Source organism: Balaenoptera borealis, assembly GCF_965194805.1.
Source record: "Balaenoptera borealis genome assembly, chromosome: 11".
Classification (NCBI taxonomy): domain Eukaryota; kingdom Metazoa; phylum Chordata; class Mammalia; order Artiodactyla; family Balaenopteridae; genus Balaenoptera; species Balaenoptera borealis.
Genome location: NC_138868.1, coordinates 1,116,059 through 1,137,754, shown reverse-complemented (window position 1 = coordinate 1,137,754; position 21,696 = coordinate 1,116,059). Strand labels below are relative to the sequence as shown.

Sequence of the window (21,696 nt, the reverse complement as noted above, 5' to 3'; positions counted from 1 at the left end):
CAGCTACAATGGATGGACGAGGCTCATCTGCATCAACAAAGATGAACAGACTGCAACATGAAAAAAAGCAAACTGAAAGAGAACAGTTACTATGATTCTTATATGTAAATATTTTAAAGCACACAAGATAATACCATGTGGTGTACATGGGACTTAAACATGCAGCAAAATGATACTTATATGTAAATATTTTAAGGCACACAAGATAATACCATATGGTGTACATGGGATTTAAACATGAAGCAAAATGATAAAGACAGAGCCAGGAAGACACTTGCCATCATGAGTGGAGGCCGTCTCTGGACAGAGGGGCAGGAGAGGTCCAGGGAGCCCACGGGGGTCTGCACTGTTGCTTTCTAATCTGAAGCAAAATGGGAAAATGCTGACATGTTTGGGTCTCGGAGTTAGGTGTTTGTTATATCATTCTCTGTATTTATTTGTACATTCTAAAAATGTCATAAGATACTAGAAAAGAAAATAATCTGAAATGTGTTAGTAAAAGCATAAGAAGGAGGACTTCCCTGGTGGTCCAGTGGTTAAGACTCCTCACTTCCGCTGCAGGGTCACCGGTTGGATCCGTGGTCAGGGAACTAAGATCCTGAAGACCCTGAGGAGCGGCGAGAAAAAAAAAAAAAAAAGCATATAGAAGGATGCTGCTTCACTGCACTGCTTTTAATAGCCAAGGTATGGAAAGAATCTAATGCATAAAAATGGAGAATTGGTTCAGGTATCACCGCACACCTACAAAATACAATACCACAGACATTTACAATCAGGTTGTGGGAAGCGGGAACGTGGATGAGCCTCAAAAGTATTGCCTTGAGTGAAAAAAGCCAGACACAAAAGAATACACAGCTCCTGTCTCCGTGTCTATGAAGTTCAAGAACAGGCAGCATTAACTGATGGGGATCTTCAGGAGGTCAGGGGAGAACGGGCTGGGAAGGGTCGCGAGGGAACTTTCTATGACTTGTTACGCCACGGATACAGGTATACTTATTTGCTGAAACACTGAGTTGGGAGTCAGCAGGAAAAAAGGAACCCCGCTTTTCCTTTGCCCGGAAAGAAACTTTAAGAAATGCCCGGGAGGGCGCGGTCCCGCGGCGAGGCGGGCGCAGGCGGCCGGCAGGGGGCGCGCACGGACCGCGCGGACGGCCGCGCTCGCACCTGCCGGCCGGGGGCGCGGGTCCCTCGGGGGCTGCGGGCTGCGAGCGCGCAGGGCAGGCCCAGCCGGACCCGAGCCCTCGCGGCCGCGGCTCCTCCCCGGCCCCGTGCGGGGCCCTGCTCCACCCTGGGGACCCTGAGGCGGCGGCCGCGATCACCTGCCCGGCTTGGACTTTGAGCCGCCTGGCGCGGCGGCCCCAGCCGGAGGCCGGGCCCCGCTGGGGAGACGTAACCCCCGCGAGGCGTTCCTGCCCCTCCACAGCCGCGCCCCGCGGAGATGCTGGCGTCCCCGCGCTGACCTGGGCGGGTCTGGGGGCGTGAGTGGCAGGGACCACCGCCCAGGCAAGGCGCCTAGACCGCTGGCCCTCCGCCTGGGTGGAGTGGGGGAGTGGGGGGGTGGGGGGGTGGCGAAGGGGGAAGGGATAGAGTCTAGCCCCGGGCTGCAGAGAACCCAGGGCCAGAGCTGGTGGCCTTGGAAGTCACTGTCTTCTCCAGAGTGGGTACCACTGCCCCATCGTTTTGCACGAGAAATGACCCTTAGGATTATAAAATAATCCTGGCCTGGGAATTCCCTGGGGTCCAGTGGTTAGGACTCCGTGCTTTCACTGCCGAGGATGCAGGTTCAATCCCTGGTCGGGGGAACTAAGATCCCGCAAGACTCGAGGTGAAGCCAAAAAAATGAAATGAAATGAAATGAAATAATCCTGGCCCAAACACACTCCCCTGGCCAAGCACAGGAGGGGGAAGCTGCAGGCCACCGCCACCCTCCCAGAAGGGGCACTAGGACACCATCCCCTTCCCTCAATTTACTGCTGCCTGCTCAGGCCTAGAGCCAGAAGCTGCCCCCGGGGCCACGTGCAGGTGCTAACCGCATCTGGGCCGGGAAGAAGAGCAGCCCACCTGGGCGGTCCTCCTTTCTCCTCTCCCCTGTGCTCATCCTGGGCCTGTCCCGGGAGCAAGCCGAGTGGGGCACCCTCCCACCCCAGGCAACAGTGCCTCTATTCTCCCACTCCTGCGGGCCCTAGGGCCTTTGGGGGTCTGTCCATGCTTCCCCAAGGGCCTCAGTTACCGGCTCAGGCCACCAGGCCAGCTGGGGAGCTGAGCCTGAATCCTCCTACCCCCTCCCAGGACCCAGCCTCCTCCACTTTTCAGACATGGAGTGAGCCCAAAGGTAGCAAGGCCACCGCCACACCCCACACTCCATCGCGGACCTGACCTGGCTGTGCATGGGGGCTGGGCATCTCCCTGAGCTCAGGTTCCACCTCCAGCCAGGGCTTCTCCCCTAGGCAGCACCTTCCTCCTTTGGGGCCTACCTGGGGCAGGGAGAGAGGAAGGACCTGATCCCAGCCCCAGCCCCAAAGAGCCCCGGAGTTACCAGTGCTTCCTTCCGGGACAGCCCCACCCCCACCTCCACCCCCCCCTCCACCCCCCACGGATGTTTGTTATTCCTAAGTGCTGGCTCTGAGCCAGGAAAACACTCTTTCCGCCCCCCACACACACCCCATGTACTCAGAGCTACCTGGGCACTCCTCAGGCTTGCAAGGGAGGGGCCCCAAGCACTTACTAAGCACCTACTGTGTGCAAAGCTCTGAGGCCGGATATCCGGAGAACTGAGCATGGGAAAGCCGAGAGGCCCTCCAGAGCCCGACCCATCCCCCTCCTGCTGCCCTCCCCCAGTCCCACTCAGAGCTCTGGGGTCCTGAGTGCCCACCTGTCCCGGGAGGGTGCAGGAAGCAGTCCCCTGCAACGTTTTTTGTGGACCTTCATTCAAACAGCCTCTCAGATCCCTCCCTCCATGGGAAGGGGCTGCACTCCCCGGGGGCCAAAGCCTCTCTTGGAGCCCTGGGGTGGCCCCCCGGGGACCTGCCATGGCTGGGGGTTCCAGGCTGGAGGAGGAACTGCCCTCAGTCTCCACCCGGCAGCCCTGGGGGAGGAGTTTTAGGAATGCTTAGGCCGTCAGGTCACATCTTCCCCCCAAAATAATTACCTTCAAAGACTCCCAGGGCTCCTTGGCTCCCTGGGCAGGGGTCTTTTCCCCTTTCCCAGAGCTAAGCCCCCAGTGCCCGACACAGGAGCTCAGTACACATTTGGCCCATCATAGATGCATGACAGCACTACCCTTCTGCCTCACCCCCTCCCCCTCAGCTGCTCTGGCACCCGGTGGAGAGAAAAGGCCTTTCCAGCCTGGGGTGGTCCCTGCTGCACCAGGGCACGTACTTGGCCTCCAGTCACTGCTGGCATGTCCCATCTTGGGGTGACCTCCCGGACGCCCACCGGCTCCAGGGTGTTTCCGCTCGACACTTGCCCAAGGTGTAATTACCTATGTTTGTTCCCGCTCTGGACAACCAGCGTCCAAGCGTCCAGTGGTTGTGTTCCAACCGCGGTCGGCTAGGGGCGGACCCTCAACTGCCTTTACGGAGCGGTGGGGGGCACACGGTCAGGGCGGGTCCCCTAGAGCGCTGCTTAGGGGCCACTTTTCACTGGAAGCGACAAAGGCTGGAGGTCATCGGTGGGTCTGGGGGAACAGCGCTGCACTGGGGACCGCCCCCCACGCACACCACAGTTCATGAGACGTGTGACCTGAGGCAAACCTTCTCGCCTCTGAGCTTCTCATTTCCTCCCAAGTAAAATGCAGACCCAGGTTCCCACCTCCAGGGGTCGTGGAGAGGGGAAGCGCGGATGCCGCAGGTAAAGCGCCGCGCAGGGCCGGGCTCGCAGTGCGCGCTCGTGCCGGGCCCCGGGCTAGCGAAGGCTCTCCCCGCGGCAGGCCCCGCACGAACAAAGGCTGCGGGGAGAGGAGGGGGCGCCAGCTCCGGCCAGGCCGGCGGGGAGAGGACCCTTGTTCTCGGGACCCGGACAACTGGACCCTCCGCGGGTGTGTGTGCGACGAGTCTGAGGGTCTCCGGGTGGGGCCGAGGGCTGGGACTGGGAGGGCTTCCTGGAGGTGGGGTCCCGGCGCGGGATCGGACACCGCGCGGCCCCTTTAAGAGCCGGTGCCGGGGTGAAGGGTGAGGGCAGAGGGCGCCGGGCGGCGGCGGTGAGCCTGGCCCCCCACCCCCTGCCGCCGCCGCCGCCGCCGCCGCCGCCTTTAATCTGCACCCGAAGCCCGGGCTCCGGCTGACGTCACCTGCCCCCGAGCCGTGCACGCTGATTGGCTGCAGGTGACGTCAGGGGCTTTTTTCGCTCGGCATGACCTCATCCCCGCCGGCGGCCCCGCCCTCCGCCCCGGGCCTGTCACTCGCATCTGAGCGCGGCGGCCGAGCCGGCTCCGCGGCCCCCCCCGCCGGACGCCGGAGCCCGAGCCCGAGCCGGAGCCGCACCGGCCGCGCCCGCCGAGCCGCGGGGTGGGATGCGCGCCGCGAGCGCGCGTGCCCGCCCGCAGTGCGCGCGCCCGGGCCCGTGCGAGCGCTCCCCGCGGCGGCGGCGGCGACGGCGGCGGCGGCGACGCGGCCCGCGCGCTCCCCCGGCCCCTGCCCCGGCTGCGCGGGCCCCCGCCGGGCCCATGGGCTGCGCGGCCGAGCGGGCGCTCTGAGCGCGGCGCGGGTCCCCGGGGCGGCCCGGAGGCGAGCGTGAACGAGGTGAGCGGGGGCGCCGGGCGGGGGGCGCGGGGACGCGCGAGGCGCCGGCGGGGTGGGGGTTAACCGGCGCGCGGCCGAAGCGCCCGGCCCGGCCGGGTGGGCGCCGCGTAGGGAGCGCTCGGGGGGCTGCGCCGGGCGGGCACCCGGGTGGAGAAGACGGCCTGGAGGTGAGCGGCGCCGGCCCGCGGGGCGCTGGCCCCCAACCCGGCTTGCGGGGACACCGCTGACCGGGCCGATAAGTCCTTCCCCCGCCTACTGCGGCGCCCAGCGGACCCCGGCCCGGCCCACACCCGGCCACTGCTTCGCCACCTTTCTCCGCGCAATTCCTTCTTTTTTTGGTGGGGGAGGGGCATGAATTAAGGACGAGGAGGACCATTGCGATCCAGCGTGGATCTGTCCGAGCCTCTGCGCAAGCCCCAAACGCCCCCGGACGGCCCCCTACTGGGGCCAGACTTGGAGAAGATCGTCCTTTCCCGGGCCGGGCTGGAAGATGCGGAGGGCTGGGCCATAGGAGCGGAGGGTCTTGGGCCGTTGGGAGCCTCAGGACAGGGCTCGTTCCGCGTCCGGCGGGGAGGGACTAAAGATCCATCTCCCCGGTCTGGCCAAGCTACCATGGGCTCCCCCACCTCGGGGTGCTCAGCTGGCCTCTGCGGAATAAAGGCCATCCGCCAGCCTGCTGCAGACGCGGCGGGTGCTGGGGGAGGGGCTGGCACTGCCAGGCTGAGTGCAGCCATTCTCGTTCAGCCTATGCGCCCACCTTGGGGTGGGGGGTATGTAGTAGTCTGGCCTGCAGGGGAGGGGGCAACAGTGGGCCCAGCCCCCACCAGGTCATCCCTTCTGGGAGAATTTGCCTTCTAATTTGCTGCTACAAAAATGCACTGGCTTCTGCAAAGTGGAGCGCTGGGGCCTGGGCTCCGCAGTAATGGGGGGGCGGTGGGGCGGTTCCATAGGATGGAGGAGAGAGGTGACAGGATCTAGTGTGGCGTCTGCAGTTTTCTTGTGCAGCTTGTTGGGGGGGGGTGCTGGAGGCCAGGGGAGCGGTGTTCTTCCTGCCCTGTGCCCCTGCTCCTGGGGGTCTGTGGAGGTCTGAGGGTCTGTGCACTCCCCGTCATCTCCCTGAGACCTTCTTGCTCCCAGGGCAGCCCCGGGAGTGAGTGTAGCATCCAGCGCCCCGTCCTGCTCAGGGAGGACAGATGTCCCATGTGTTCGCTCCTCAGATGGTTGATAAGCACCTGCCAAAGATGGCCAGATCATGTGACCAGGAGCTGGGAGTTCATCTTGAAGTCTGACTGGAACACCTCCTGCTGTAGTCAGCCTAGGGCCCCGGGAGGAGTTGCTGGGCAGGTTCTGGTCCCCTGCTGCCCGCAGCCCTCGGGAAGGCTCCTGGGCCCCAGAGGCTGCCTTGGGGAAGAGCAGGTTCCATGCACAAAGATGCAGAAAGATGCCTAAAGTCACCTTCTGCTCCAGGACCCTTCCCAGCATCACCTGTCTTCTCAGGCTGAGACTGACCTTGGGGCCCAGAAGTTTCAACCAGGCAGAGAACTCAAGGGACCATGGGCCGGGGGTGGAGGAAGCCAGAGGGTGTCTGCACATCTCCTAGATGTGCAGCTCATAGGGAAAGGAGAGGAAGGGGCCAAACCCACAGCAAGAGTGACGTGGGTCAGACTCTGACCATCGGGACTGTATAGGCTGAGGCCGCCTCTGCCTGAAGCCCTCGGGACGATGAGCGGTAGATGCTGGCCCAGGTATTTAACATGGCGGGGGGGGGCGGGAAAGGTGACCAGCAGAAGTTTTGCAGATCAGTGGGGCTAAAACAAGCCAGGCAGGAACAGAGGAAACCTAGATTCGTAGGGTCCCGAGCCTGCCTTTCCAAGGACCCACATGCCATGCGAAGCCCTCCTATCCCAGTTCAGCCCCGATCCCCGGGAACTGAGCGGGTAGGGCCTCCACCCCACTGTCTCCCAAGTGCATAGCCTCCCCAGGCCAGGCTGGCTCTGCTTGGCCTTGCCAAGCCCAACCGGGACAGGTGAAGGCCAGCTTGGGTCCTGTGCCACTCACCCCAGAGAGCTGAGGGGGAGCAGAGAGCAGGGGCGAGAACATCTGGTAACATAAAGGGTCAAGCGAGCTGACCTGGTGTGTGCACGTGGGCCCCCTGCCGCCGGGAGGTCACCCCCTACCAGTCTCTCTCCTGGCCTTCTGAGTGTAGCAGTTTCTGCCTCCAAACCTTCCCCTGGGTCAGAGTGAGCTGGACACCCAGCATCTCGGGTCCGTCCACCGTCAGCTCCTCCTGACGCCTGCCTATGTGACCAGGCTCTGCACGGGTTGGAGATACACTGTGAGCGAGAGCTGCAGTCTCTGTTCGCCCGTCTCGGGGGTCGTGGATCCCTAGAGGCTGAGCGCAAAGTGCTCTGGTGAAGGTGCCCTTAATTGGGAGCTTCCTGGTCACGCGTGTGCTCAGGGACATGGATGTGGCGCGTGGAGGATGTGGGAGCCCGTGTGAGGACATGCTCTAGCTGCACCTGGGGTTCGGGCACCCTGGGATCTCGGGGCATTCAGCACACAGAATGTGAGGACGCACGCGTCCAGTGACCACATGAATGTGCACACGCATTGTCGTGTGAGTAATTGCACACAGAGCTGGGGTGGACTGGGGGAATGGGGTAAGTACCAGGCCCTGAGCTCAGCCAGGGTGCCGAGGGGCGTCTCCAGCCTGTATGCAGCACAGGGGCCAGGCAGCGCTGTGTCTATGTACCTGGCCTCAGGGAGCCCGGGTACTGCCTGTGACCTCCTAGGCCATGCCCAGCCAGGGCAGGGAGGGGAGGGACCTCCTTCTGCTGTTGGACTAGGAACTGCTGTCTCCTTGGCCCTGGGCCCTCTGATAGGGGTGTGTGGGGCTGTGCCTCCCTCCCACCTGACCCAGGCTCTGGGCACCTGACCCAGGCTCTGGGTGCTCTCCCCCCAGCGAAGGGGTCTCAGCTGAGCCTGGGGTGGTTCTTAAAAGCGGGGAGGCCCAAGCCCCTACCATGTCTGTTGCCTCTGTGCCCACCTGGCCTATTCTCGCCCCACTGCTCTGATCAAGGCTGCCCTGAGCATCTCCACCTCTCCTGCCCTGCTGCCCAGCTCTGGGCCCTGACCCGTGTGTTGCACCTCGGGAGGTGAGGTGAAGGGTCTACCCCCCAGGAGCTCCAGGTCCAAGGAGGCCCTGTGGGTGCGGGTGCCCACCCAGGATGCCAGCTCGGTGTAGGTCTCTCGAAGGAGGGGTGCTCTGGCCAGACCTTGGTCTTTCAGAGAAGGCCTCCCAGGGGTGGGAGGGAGTGAGTCTGTGCATGTGGCTGCTGGAAGGTGAGGAAGGTTAGGACCGGGTGGAGCAGGATGGAGAGGGGCTGGCCTGGCTGGGGGTGGTCCAGGCCCAGCTACTGGGCACCTGCAGGGTGGAGAGGGGGTGGGAGCCTGCGAACAAGGAGGGGACCTGGCTCTGCAGAGCGAGCTGCTCCGTGCTGCTGCCGCAGGAGCAGCGGTTGCCTGGCACCTCTGCTGTTGCCATGGCGACGACGGAGGTGCCAACTTGCTAATGAGTCCCCCTCGGCTGCAAATAACAATACTACACTGGTTAATAGGGCCGAGCCGGAGGGTTCCTTGGGAGGCGGCTGCGGGGCGGGGACCAGGTACCGGGCCTGGGATCAAGCTGCCCACCCCTCCAGCCCTGCCCCCACCCTCCTCCCTGGGTCTCCAACCTCTCCTCCCTGGGTCTCCTCCAGCCTCCTTTCCCATCTGTGGGGTGGGCAACTCTCCACGTCCCTCCAGTCATTTAAGGACCAGAGGGCAGGAGGCGCGCAGGCTGGCCACGGGGAGAGCGAAGTCCTCTCCCCCTCCCTCCCCCTCCCTTGTCCCTGCACCAAAGTTCCATTTGGCTTCTGCTGTTTTCGGTGGGAGGTAGCCCACCCCCACCTAACCCATGAGGATAGGACTCTCTGGCCCACGGTGTCCCCAGCCCACTGCATCCCTGTCAGGGTCCTGGGCCTCTGAACTGGGCTCTGGTCCCACATCAAAGGGCGGGAAGCTCTGCCCAGGCCTGCCGGAGCAGCGTGTAAAAGGGGACCTGGTGGCCATGGCCTGTCACGCCCTTGACAAGATTCAGGTTAGAACTCAGGAAAAGCGTCTCAGAACAGCTCAGACAGGAATCGAATGGGGGACCCCTTGGCACACAGGCAGGGACCCCCTTAATATGCAGGCCCTTTGGCTGTTGAACTTGCTTGGCATGGCCTTCAGGAGGGCAGCAGCCCCAGCTGCACCCCCAGGCCTTGCCCCGCAGTTGAGGAGCTGGAGCGCCTGAGGAATGGGGTGTCTGTGAACGGGATCCCAAGGCCCCGGCACTGTCCAGGGCCATCCTGGCAACCCCCTTGTCAGCAGCTCCGGTGGCCCAGCCTGGGGCTGCCCACACCAGGTGGGCCCGGTCCCCACCTGCCTTGCACCTCTGTGACCTCCACCATCCCCCTCCCCAGCCTGGGAGCTCGCCCGAGGGGGTGGTCCAGAGATGGTGGCAGCTGTCCCCAGTGTCATCAGCGCTGTTTGAAAGGTGACGAGTGTCCTCAGGTGCCGCACCCCAACGCTCTCTGCAGCTGCAGGCTGGGGGCTTGCCGAGGGGGTTCCCTCTCTGTGGCCCCTGGAGGGAGCATCTGTCTCCCGGCCTCCCCCACCCCCAAGCTGGCTGGGGCTGTGGCAGAGGGAAGACCCTGAGTGAATGGCAGCCGTGGAGGCCCCGGGTTCTGTCCAGTCTCATTAATCGGGTTGATCCCACCCCTTCCCTGAGCCTCAGTTTCCGCAGTTTTAAAGCAAACTCATCGTCCTGAGGCTGCATGCCTCCGGGGGGCGCTCTGAGGCTTGGGGGTGCCTAGAGAAAGGCCAGTCCTGGCAGGTGACAGGGAAGATGGGTCTGGCAGGTAGGACGGGGGTGGCAGAGGCTTGGCACCAAATTGTAGGAGGGGCCTTCCGCCCAGGCTCTGGAGCCCCCATGTGCCCACCCACCTCCTACTCCCTCTGGGCACCCCTGAGCCGAGAGTCCTACATGTGGGTCACCCACACTGACCTTTGTCCTCGGGTGCCCCCCACCACACCCCATCCTTGGACCTACTGGTCCCCAAAAGGGGCCCCCTAGACCCCCGGCCACTGCTGTGCCTGGGGTGTCCTGCTGTACTGTCACCCCTGCAGGAGAAGGACGCTGGCCCACGGCATGCCTAAACCTTGGCCTGCAGAACTGGGGTGCAGAACCCCACTCCTGAGGCCCCTCCAGCGCCCCGCCCGGCCTCTGCCTCCATCAGCTTGTGGAGGCAGCCCCTCCCCCACCCACCCATCCAGATTATCAGCTTATGGAGCGATTGGGCTGTTCGGGGTGGAGACGGAGGGTGTGCCAGGGATGGGAGGGCTTGGCAGTGGGGGAGGGTGGGGGCATGTTCTGGACCCTGCCTTGCCAGGGGTGCTGGGAATTGGGAAGATGTGGAGGCCGGACTGGGGAGAGGTCTGCATCCCAGGGGTGGGATGACAGGAGATGCAGGGGCAGAATGAGGTGTTCTGGAATGAGTGAGGGTCCGTGGACCCAAGGGCCCAGGGGAGGGACCCTCAGGCATCGTCCTGCCTTTCCAGCCCAGCCTGAGCCCCGAGGCCCTTCCCTCTGTGAGCCCCCACTTGCCTTGCCGTGTCCCGCTGAGAGGCTGGCACCGTGACCCGGAGGGTGCAGGACTGGACGGGCCACTCCCGATCACCCTTCCATGGGTCACAGACTCCCAAGTCGAGACCAGAGGGGTCAGGGAGCTCAACCTGCACAGAGGAGCCAGAGGGAGGGAGGGCCCCATGAGCACACGTCAGGCCCAAACGCTCCGGTGCCCTTGGATCAGTGCCACCAGCAGCCCCTTGAGGCCGGCCCCGTCGACGCCCACCCCCGCTGACGCCCACCCCCGGGGCCTGCAGCGCCGCTCACCGTCCGCCTGTCCCCGCAGGTCTGGCGCCATGCCCGGGCACTCGGAGCCCTAGGCCACACCCGGGCAGTGGGAGCAGCCCCCGCTCACTCCCGGGCTCACCCCCTCCCCACTGCCCACTGCCACGCCATGGCCGGGGACCGGCTCCCTCGGAAGGTGATGGATGCCAAGAAACTGGCCAGCCTGCTGCGGGGTGGGCCCGGGGGCCCCCTGGTCATTGACAGCCGCTCCTTCGTGGAGTACAACAGCTGGCACGTGCTCAGCTCTGTCAACATCTGCTGCTCCAAGCTGGTGAAGCGACGCCTGCAGCAGGGCAAGGTGACCATCGCCGAGCTGATCCAGCCCACCTCGCGCAGCCAGGTACCGCCGCGCGCCCACCCGTCCTCTCCAGGGCCCTCCGGGGGTCTGCGCTGGGGCAGCTCCCCTTCCTCTGCCTTCCAACCTAAACTGGGCTCCTAAGGGTTGGAACGTGAGCCGTCTAGAGCAGTTCCCGGCTCCCTCTTAGGGCTACAAGAAGGCCCCTCCCCCCAGGGAGGCCCTCCGGCCGACAGGTTCAACACCCGTCCCCCCTTCCTTCCCTCCCAGAGCCACTGACCCCGCCTGGGTCCCCACTCGGCCTGCACTCTGATGGCTGTGAGGACTCGGAAGAGGACAGGACTGGTGGCCGAGGGTCTCACGCAGACAGCTCATGTCCCCAGCCCCCGTTCTTTCCCCTCTGGAGTCTTGAGGACCAGGAATTCTCTCTGTGGCCCCCAAGAATGTCTCAGGTCACCTGCAGAGAACAATCCTGTCTCTATTCCCAAGGAGTGTTGAGTCCGCACTGGGGAGGGACCGGGACCGCTGGGCCGTGACCTGGGAAGGCAGTGGCACCTCCAGTGGGGGAGGGGTGGCCCGCCAGGCAGCCCAGAGCCTGAGGGAGGGGTCTTGGTCTCAGGCCCTGCCCCGTGCAGAGCTGGGATGTGAGAGGACCCAGATGGGAGTCCCCCCACCCCAAGGGCAGAACCGGCTCCCTGTGGCTCCAGTGAGGGGAATCCAGTGATTAATAACCCCTAGCGAGGACTCCCGGCCAGAACGCTCTCCCATTGGCTGCCGGTGACATCATCTGGCCCAGGGTTGGCAGCTCAGCTGGCTTAAGGGCTGAGTGTGCTTGGGGGGCGGGGGCATCAGCTGCCATCTGAGCAAGAGCTGCTCCACATCTGGGCCCCGGTGGCACCCGAGGGGCGGGGGCAGGTGGAACCCCTGCTTCCTGCTGCTGCTGCCTGGATCACTGGGGGGAGGGGTCTTGCTGCAGCCCTCAGTTTCCCCATCACGGGCTGGGGAGGGGAGGAGAGCCCAGACCCAAAAGCCCCCTCCCCCTTAAGAACCCCCGAAGTGTGCCTCCCGGATCCCTGAGGAAGAGTTGATTTCCCTCAGCCTCCCTGTGCTCCTGCCATCTGGCCACCTGTGTGCACCTCCCGGGAGCCCCACTGCCTTCCCCTTGTCTCCTCCACACGGGCCTGGCCCACAGTGTCTGTTACCTTCACTCGCGTGAGTGCACGCACCGGGCTCGGCCGCGTCGGGGATGCGTGTCCCCCTGGCCCTCCCTGCTCCGAGGGTCTGCCCGTGTGGCTGTGGGCATTTAGGCATTTACACCTGTCCAGGTGTGAACTGTGGCTGGGTGCCTGCCCCCACTCCCCTTGAGGCACCCAAGCGGCCGCCCCTCCCTTCCATCGCCTGACCAGCAGCAGCAGTGGCAGCAGGGGATGGGGCAGCTGGCAGGTGCCCGGCCACCCTGACCTCTGCCCTCTCGGCCCCCAGGTGGAGGCCACGGAGCCGCAGGACGTGGTGGTCTATGACCAGAGCACAAGGGACGCCAGCGTGCTGGCCGCAGACAGCTTCCTCTCCATCCTGCTCAGCAAGCTGGACGGCTGCTTCGACAGCGTGGCCATCCTCACAGGTGCGTCTGGAGGCCTTTCTTCCCCCGCTGGCAGCTTGGCGGGGGCGGGGGTGGGGGGTGTGTGTCTCAGGAGTCATGTTCTGGGTCTGCCTCTGCTCTCCTCTCTAAGCCCCGAGACCAGCATGTGCTGGGGCAGTGGGGGCCCAGTGGGGACGAATCTCCGTAGCTCTGGAGTTCTCGGGGGCTCCAGGGACCCCTCCTCTGGGCCGCCACACTTCAGAGCCCCCTCCAGCACAGGCCCATCCCCACCACCAGCAGGTGAAGAGGTGGACAGGAGGGAACCCCCGACACAGGCCTGGGGCAGGGGAGATGGGGGAGCAGTCTAGGCAAAGACCTGGTCTGCCTTGGAAACCACCCCCACCCTGCCCCCCCCCCCCACACACACGGCACTGAGCCAGAACTTGTCCCACACAGGGGGGTCCCCTGAACACTCCAGCTGGCACAGGTGGCCTCGCAACAGCCTACTTGATCGTGACTGCTGTCTGGTGGGTGAGTGGAAGTCCCCACAGGGCTTCCCATTCCCCAGAAGCAGCCTGGCCAGCCCCCCATACACACACGCACACACACGCACGCACACATGCACGCACGCACGCAGGCTGCACTGTGGTTCTTACCGACTCCTTCCTCCTGTAGGCAGTGGCTAACATCTGCAGAATCCACCCTCTGCCCACGTGGCCCAGGGCCTGTCCCAGGGGCATGTGGCCTCACTGCCTGGGTGCCCCTGGCCTCTGGTTGCCCAGGGCCATAGCAGACGGGGGGGGGCCCACGCTGGCGTCACCCCCACCCCCACACAGCTGGTGGGATGCTTCTGTTCATTCGGCACACCTGCCCTGAGCATCTACTGAGCACAGACGGGGGTGGTGGTCGGTGAGCACCAGGCTGGCCCTCATGTGCGGGGAGAGGGGCTGCAGGCGGGCTCCATCAGCTGCAGGAGCCGGGCAGCTCTGGGCAGACCTCTCAGAGGAGGAGCTGCACGCCTGCGTGCTGCCCTCTACGCATGCGTCGTGTCTGGGACGGAGGGCTCTGCGTGCCCGGCTCTGCGAGGTCAGAGGGTGTCTGCATCTGGCTGTGTGTGTGTGTGTGTGTGAGCTCTGGGAACCAGAAGCCACAGAACTGCAGACCCTCTGATTTAGCCACTGCCACTGGGCTCAGTTTGGGGACCAAGCAGTGGGGGAGTTTTACAGGGGTCCTGGGCAGAACGGGAACCCTCCCAGGGCCCAGATGGGAGCCCCTGTGTGTGTGTATGTGTATGTGTGTGTGGACGCACGTGTGCCCTAGCCAGAAGTGACAACCAGAGGCCCTTCTGGGAGTCTGAGAAGAGGGTCCTGGAGCAGCGCCCTCCCTTTCCCCTGGGCTGTCCAGGGAAAGCCCAGAGCCTCTCATGGTCTGTCTCCCTGGGGGGCTGGGGGGTCACCTGGGACCCAGCTGTGCCCCGCCTGGCTCACTCAGCCTCAGCAAGCACTGCCTCACCCTGCAGGGTTAGAGTATTCGCTCCCATTTCTCTGAGGGCCAAGCCAGGAAGCAGCCATGACCCCCCACCATATGAGGAAGGCTCATAGTGACACCAAATCAGGACCCAGACTTGGGGACAGCCTCCTGGCCTGGCCCACAGTGCCCACCTGAACCAGTGAGAACGGCAGGGCAAGGCTGAGGGGGTTAGAGGGATGCTGCCCGCCCACAAAGGGGAAGTGAGTCTCTTCCCGGAGGTCACCAGCACAGGCGGTGGGGCTCCGCAGAGGCCGGAAGGGAGGACCAGACCCCCTCCGTGGGTGGGGCACAGCCAGAGAGAAGGCATCTCCAGGACATCGAGGTTTGCTGGAGAGGGCGGTGGGGGCGGGCCGTGCCGGGGTCCAGAACCAGCTGCCGTGACCGCTGCCGCGCCCCTCCCCCCACAGCTGCTCCGCTGGTGACGTCCGGTGGGGGCGGGCATGGGAAAGGGAGCCTGGCCCTTTAAGCGGCGGGCGGTCCTGCCCAAGCCGGCTGCGCCCCGGTGTCCGTCCCTGCGGAATGCGGGCTGGTGATGTCGCCGCAGGCAGCTCAGCCCGCGCGCGCCGCCCTCGGACCCTGGCCGGAGACGGCGGCGGGAGCGGCCCCTGCGCGGAGGGTGGGTGCGGCCCCAGCCCGGGACCGCGGCGGGGCGGTGGGGGCTCCCGGGCGCGCCGCCCCGGTCCGAGCAGGAGCGAGTGGTGGGAGAGGCGGGTGGGGCCGGGAGTCCTCCCAGGACGTGCGCTTTTGTGCGGGTTCGGGGTTTCATTGTGCAGCCTGGGAGCTGCGTGTGGCTTCCCCTGACCTGCGAGGCAGAGAGAGCAGGGGGTTAGGGGGGGGTCCCTCCGGAAGGAAGGTGCCCTGGAGGGCCCTCGGCGAGGCCCTGAGAGTGCGGGCTGGGGTGGGGATGGGGGACCTGCAGAGGGTCCAGGGCTGCTGGCAGCCTCCCTTGTCACCCATCCCCAGAACCTGGGGTGGCCCTGGAATCGCGGAAGGACTGGAGTCTCAGGCGCTGCCAGACCTGGTGTCTACAGGGGCTTTGTAGGGGGCACCCCAAGCTGCCTGGCTCTGCCTGGAGGGGGTTCCTGGGAGCTCCAGGAATTGCAGCGAAGGCTGGCAGGTCTCTGCACCTGCCCTGAGACTCTCTTTAGGTGGGAGGTTCCTGATAGAATTCCCCCAACCCCATACTTGTCTGTCTTCGCCGCTGAGAGCGCAGAGAGTAGGGGAACCGCGGCAGAGAAGAGTCTTCGGAGAGACGGTGCAGACCCTGCCCGTCCCCGGTGGGCGCTGTCCTCCAGCAGGAGTATCCCAGGGGCCCCTGGCTCTGGACTGTGCGGTGGGGCCCACCCCGGCACCCAGCTCAGCCCAGCCTCCCCCGCTGGGGACCTGAGAGCCACGGCGTTGTCCCGCCGACAGTCACCTGCTTCTCCCTGTCCAGCCAGCAGGTTTCTGAGGAAGGGGCCCCTTTCCCTCCAAGGCTGATACCTCCACGCCCCTAGCCTGGAGGTCCCCCACCTCTGTGGCCCCCCAAGGTCTAGCCTTTGTTGGGGGCACAGGGAGCGCACACGGCGGGCATTCTGGTTGGGCACCGAGCTGGACCGGGGCGAAGGCTGAGGCCACCAGGCATCTCTGTCCTCCGGAATCAGCCAGGTCTCTGGGACCAGCTGCGTCTGTGGGGCAGGGCAGGAAAGCACAGGGCCCCCACCTGGCTCCCCTGCCTCCTCCGCGGGATGGGGTAGGCCTTGGCCCAGTTGTTTCTTGGTCATCTTCCCTGAGCCTCACAACAGTGCCTGAGGCGCGCAGGACCAGGACGCTGAGGCCCGCGGTCACTCGCAGAGTCAGACGTGTGCCCGTTGGTCCCCCTCAGCCCTTTCTGGCCAGCGGAGGGTCTCCCTCCACCAATCTGTGGCCCAGCGCACACGTGCGGGAAAGGCGGCAGGACACATGCCAGCCACGTGTATAGCGCGTGGCCTGCGCGCGCTCCAGGTCCCCAGGGTTCCCAGCTCTCAGCCCAGCCTCTGCTCCTCCGTAGTCCCCTGCTGGGTGGAATGGAGCCGTAACCTGAGCGCAAATGCCCCTGCTGGCTGTGCCAGCTCCAGTGGGTGATGTCATGCCCAGTGTGGGGGGGCGGGGTGGCCCTCAGAAACCCTTGCCTCCCGGTCCTGGCATCCAAGCCTGGCCCGGGGCTCCCGGCCAATTGGAGGCAGGGAGGGATTGCATCGGCCCAGGGGGAGAGGCAGGAAGGCCCAGCCTGGCCCAGGCCACGGTGTGAAGGGGCTGGTGATACCCCCGCAGGAAGACCCCCGTGGCCTGTGAGCCCGCCCCTCTGTGGGCCCTGCGTGTGCAGGGCCCATCATTTCTACGGGCCCCGACTTTTATGGGCATCACAGCGGCGTCCTCAGCGAGGCCAGCCCCTGATTAGCGTGAGGAGGAATTAGCGCAGGGGCAGGTGATGTAAATGTGCCGGCCCACGCCCCCGAGACTGGCCTTCCAGTACCAGCACCGAGACCAGGTGCTCAGGCCAGAGGCTCGCCGGCCAGCACCAGCTCGGGCTGGGCGTCCGGGTGGGTGCGGCTGAGCCGCGCTGGTGGGTGGGTGGCCTGGCTCTCCTGCCCCAGCCGGCCCAACCCCCAACACGTGTCTCCTCTGCTCCTCCTGCAGGGGGCTTTGCCACCTTCTCCTCCTGCTTCCCCGGCCTCTGTGAGGGCAAGCCTGCTGCCCTGCTGCCCATGAGCCTCTCCCAGCCCTGCCTGCCCGTGCCCAGCGTGGGCCTGACCCGCATCCTGCCTCACCTCTACCTGGGCTCCCAGAAGGATGTCCTAAACAAGGTGCGTGCACAGCCGGAGCCCGAAGCAGCTCCTAGGCTGGTCTGGCGGAGTGACGGATGCACACAGGTGTGGGGGAAGCACGGGTTGGGGGCGCAGGAGGACCCAAGGGGGCCTGGCAGGACCAGAGAAGGGCTCGGGCAGGGCCTGGCCAGGCTGGGTGGAGAGGCAACTCCCTGCCCCTTTGGCAGTGCAGCCCACATGCCAAACTGCTGATGTCACTGGGCCCCTGGCCAGCCCTGAAAGAACCCCGTGTTTTAAAAATGGTGACGAGGGAAGAGGGTAAAGCCACCGCCCAGGCAGCCCAGCCGTAAAATTCCTGGGAGCCTACGGCAGGCGGCAGCCCGTAGGTGGGGCTCTCAGGGGCCGCCAGCCTCCTCACCCCCCCGCCCCGTTCCCCGACTCTCCCCTCCTCCCCGCGGGGGGCCTGCAGGCTCCTCAGTGGGAACAGGGGCGGCTCCTGAGCCCAGGGCTCCAGAAGCCAGGCTCCCACCACGAGAGCATCCCAGCTTTCGGGCCTCCTGCCCGGCTGCACCCCCTTCCAACCTGTTCTCCCGCCCTCCCAGGATCTGATGACCCAAAACGGAATAAGCTACGTCCTCAACGCCAGCAACTCCTGCCCCAAGCCTGACTTCATCTGTGAGAGCCGCTTCCTGCGCATTCCCATCAACGACAACTACTGTGAAAAGCTGCTGCCCTGGCTGGACAAGTCCATCGAGTTCATCGGTGAGGTGGACAGCACCCTCCTGCCCAGTCCCGGGGGAGGGCCGGAAGCAGGGGGCCAGGAGGGCAGAAGTGCTGTGTCCCAGGGGTCCTGAACCTGGGGTCAGGGAAGGACTGTGCAGCCCCAGCCCTCACCTGGTCCCCCTGCCCCCAGATAAAGCCAAGCTGTCCAGCTGCCAAGTCATCGTCCACTGTCTGGCCGGCATCTCCCGCTCCGCTACCATCGCCATCGCTTACATCATGAAGACCATGGGCATGTCCTCCGATGACGCCTACAGGTAGCCCCTCCTTCCCTCCTGGGCCTGGTCCCTCCCCTCTCTACCACTAGCCACTGGATGGGCCCAGCAGTGAAGGGCACCCACCTTTGGCTGCCCCAGCTGCGGAGGGGGACCTGAGCCTAGCCCTGGCACACTTGGGTCTGCACATCAGCTGTGTGCCCCAGAGTGGGCAGTGGGGGCAGGGGAGAGTCAGGTGGGCAGCCTGGCCTGGCAGGAGCCCCGGCCCCATTGAGCGGCTCTCACCCCAGGTTCGTGAAGGACCGTCGCCCGTCCATTTCGCCCAACTTCAATTTCCTGGGCCAGCTGCTGGAGTACGAACGCAGCCTGAAGCTGCTGGCCGCCCTGCAGGGCGACGGGGCGTCCCACCCTGGGACCCCGGAGCCCCTCCCGGGCCCTGCCGCCCCACTGCCGCCGCTGCCACCACCTACCTCAGAGAGTGCTGCCACCGGGAGCGCAGCGGCCACCGCCACCAGGGAGGGCGCACAGATGGGGGGTGGGGAGACCCCCACCCCCGCCCCCGCCCCGGCCACCAGCGCGCTGCAGCAGGGCCTGCGTGGCCTGCACCTCTCCTCTGACCGCCTCCAGGACACCAACCGCCTCAAGCGCTCCTTCTCGCTGGACATCAAGGCGGCCTACGCGCCGAGCCGGCAGCCCGACGACCCCGGGCCCCCCGACCCCGGGGAGGCCTCCAAACTCTGCAAACTGGACAGCCCATCGGGGGGCGTGCTGAGCCTGCCCTCCCCCAGCCCCGACAGCCCGGACGCGGCGCCCGAGCCACGCCCCCGGCTCCGCCGGCGGCCCCGGCCCCTCGCCGGCTCCCCGGCGCCCGGCCTCGGCCTGAACTTCGGTGACGCCGCCCGGCAGACTCCGCGGCTCGGCCTCTCGGCCCTGTCGGCGCCCGGGCTGCCCGGCCCTAGCCAGCCGGCCGGCCCTGGCGGCTGGGCGCCGCCGCTCGACTCCCCGGGCACGCCGTCCCCCGACGGGCCCTGGTGCTGCAGCCCCGAGGGCGCGCAAGGCGCAGGCGGCGCGCGGTTCGCACCCTTCGGCCGGGCCAGCGGGCCGGGCGCGGGAGGCGGCGACCTGCGGCGGCGGGAGACGGCGAGGCCCGAGGCCCGGGACGCGAGGACCGGCTGGCCCGACGAGCCGGCCCCGGAGACGCAGTTCAAGCGCCGCAGCTGCCAGATGGAGTTTGAGGAGGGCATGGTGGAGGGGCGCGCGCGCGGCGAGGAGCGGGCCGCCCTGGGCAAGCAGGCCAGCTTCTCGGGCAGCGCGGAGGTCATCGAGGTGTCCTGACCGTGGCCGGGAGCGGCCCCTCCGCGGAGACCCGGCGCCCCCAGCCCTTCCGCTGCCCTCGGCTGGGCCCGCTATAAATACATATTATATATAATGCAATGAAAGGTAAATGGTTTTACTGCGATTTTTATCGAGAAGTAAATATTTCAATTTTTTATTTATTTAAGCTGTTCATTCTGGCAATGATTTGGCAACAGTGCGGGCGGTCCTCGGAGCTCTATTTTTACTGTCTGGTATTTAAACTGAAACCCACGTTTCTAAGCAATATGAGGCCACCTTCAGTTGCAAGCTGGGGTGCCAGGCCTGGGGTTCCCTCCTCCCCCCTCCCCCAGGAAACACTGCTGACCGTCGCAAAGAGGCTGCTGAGCTTTCGTGCACTTTTTACATAAGGGGTAAAAAAGATAAAAAAAACCTTTGCCACAAACTGAGCCGCAGAACCTCCCTGCCCCTCCCCCCCACCATGACCTCCTCTCCTGCCTCTTCCTTCTCCACTGCTCCTTTCTGGGCCCTTCACCAAAGCCATAGGTGGGAGGAGGTGTCCCGGGAGCTGAGGAGGCACCGCCAGCCCCCTGCCAGCTCAAGGCGCCAGGTCTCGGTGCCATAGCGGGCACCCCCACCGCCCGTGCCCCCGGGCCTGTTGCCTGGCAGGTGTCGGGGGGCCCAGGGTGTTCAGAGGACTGGGGTCTGGAAGAGGGGAGGAGCGCGGTGAAGGGGGCTCCCGGGTGTCAGGTGACATGGGTCCACAGGGCAGGGACTGGAGGTGGAACGCCCCCACCCCTGCCCGAGCCTGGGTCCAGTTTCACGGGGTCAGGGGAGGCTGCTGCCCTCTCCTCCGCTTTGGGGGTGCCCCCTAGCACCAGCTGCCAGTGGGAGGGCCAGCAGGAGGGGGAGCTTGGCCCCTGGGGGTGGCAGGCAGGAGGAGCTGGGCCGCCAGTGCTGGCTCCACTGATCAGAGGGGGCAGACAGATTTAGGGGCTTGTTCTGTAGGTGGAGGTCCCTCCGGGAGGAGTGGCTGGCTCGCAGAGGGAGGGGGCAGTCAGCGCCTGGCAGACCCTATGCCTCCGGGGGCAGGGCCTCAGCTTGGGAGGGCCGCCTCCACGTAAAGATCCCTGATGTGAGCAGATGCACAGGTGTCCCCGACGTCTGTCCAACCTCCACAGGGACCTCGGAGGAGAGAGACCCCTGTACCCCCCTCTCCTCTCCTCTGAAGCCTCCCCGGTATCTTCAAGGTGACATGCCAGTCCCTACTCCCAGGTGGCTTTTTGGCCCAGGTGGGCCAGCCTGGGGGTGAGGGCAGGAGAAAAGCCCCAGCTACCCCTCCTCGGTCAGTGGGACCCAAGGCTTTTGGAGGCAGGAGTGGGTGTCCCCCAACCTTCAGATGTCCTAGAGTGTCCAGGAGTGGGGGCTGGTCACCTTGAGGAGAGGCCAGGGGCTTGGCAGAAGGGGTGGCCTGGGCAGGACTGAGTCCTCAGGCTGGTATTGGTGGGGGGGGGGCGTGCCTGCCCCCAGCTGCCCTCTGGCTGTTTCTTCTATTTGTTCTTCTTTTGACCCCCGCCTTATGTCCCGTGATCCCACCTTTGAACAAAAGTTCTGTTCCTCTTCCCTCCGTCCCCACCCCGTCCCCCAAGAACATAAGCTATCATTGTTGTATTTGCAATCTATGGACTAGAGGTTTAACTATTTATTACTATTGGTTAATTATTATTATTATTATTGATTATGTAAATTTGCCTCCTGTCTGTCTATCGCGTTGTGTTTCTGAGGTGACCCCGGGCGTGGAAGATGCACTGGTCCCCCCTCCGCGCCCTACCCCTAAGCTGTCCAGGAGACAGTGCTCAGGGCCACTGGTTGGGCCCCACCACCCTGGGGGCAGGTCCCACGGCCCGTTCTCCCCTCCCTCCGTCCTTGTCCAGGGCTGCAGAGCCCTGTGGCTTCTGTCCTGGGGCGCGTGGAGGGTGTTGCTCTTGAGACACTGGTCGAAGTGAGCAGCTGTGATGAGAGAAGGTCCTGTCTCGGCCGCCCCCGCCCCCCGTGCTGGCGGCACTGGGCAGCGGGCAAGAGCCCCTCCCTGGTCACTTCCACCCACTGTCCCAGGCGGGGAGCGGGCAGGGCCCCAGCCCTCTCCAAGTCTCTCTTGGCCCTCCCACCCCTCCTGCCGGCCCAGCGCCCTGGCATCAGGGGTCCCCCAGAATGGACCCGGCCCCCTCCTATTATTTGCTGGAAAGTCCAGCGGAGGAGAGGTGGCAGGTCCCCCCGCATGGCTCCCGGTCCCTCTGGACTGGGCCGCCCCACCTCAGAGCCCCTTCCCCAGCGCGGACACTCTCTGATTCCTGTCCTGTCCCCTTCTTTTGTATTTGGAAACGACGTGTTGTAATAAATCCTGAGATGGATGTTTTCTCCACGCCTCTGGCTGCCTCCTTCTTGGGGCTGGTGGGCGGTGGTGTA

At 65.2% G+C, this 21,696-nt stretch overlaps 1 protein-coding gene across 3 annotated transcripts; it reads left to right on the top strand.

Annotated features, from left to right (window-relative positions):
• Positions 1 to 4,468: 4,468 nt before the first annotated feature.
• On the top strand, positions 4,469 to 21,652 carry DUSP8 (dual specificity phosphatase 8). Of its 3 annotated transcripts, XM_082341784.1 has the most exons (7): positions 4,469 to 4,739; positions 10,733 to 11,071; positions 12,509 to 12,647; positions 16,794 to 16,960; positions 17,524 to 17,683; positions 17,835 to 17,958; positions 18,207 to 21,652. In XM_082341784.1, exons 2-7 carry the CDS (start codon positions 10,841 to 10,843, stop codon positions 19,249 to 19,251), a joined length of 1,866 nt encoding a protein of 621 aa, XP_082197910.1. In that variant the 5' UTR covers positions 4,469 to 4,739; positions 10,733 to 10,840; the 3' UTR covers positions 19,252 to 21,652. The 3 variants fall into 3 exon arrangements, with proteins under 3 accessions (XP_082197910.1, XP_082197911.1, XP_082197912.1); XM_082341785.1 differs by lacking the exons at positions 4,469 to 4,739; positions 10,733 to 11,071 and adding an exon at positions 11,319 to 11,478; XM_082341786.1 differs by lacking the exons at positions 4,469 to 4,739; positions 10,733 to 11,071; positions 12,509 to 12,647 and adding an exon at positions 14,593 to 14,751.
• Positions 21,653 to 21,696: the final 44 nt, after the last annotated feature.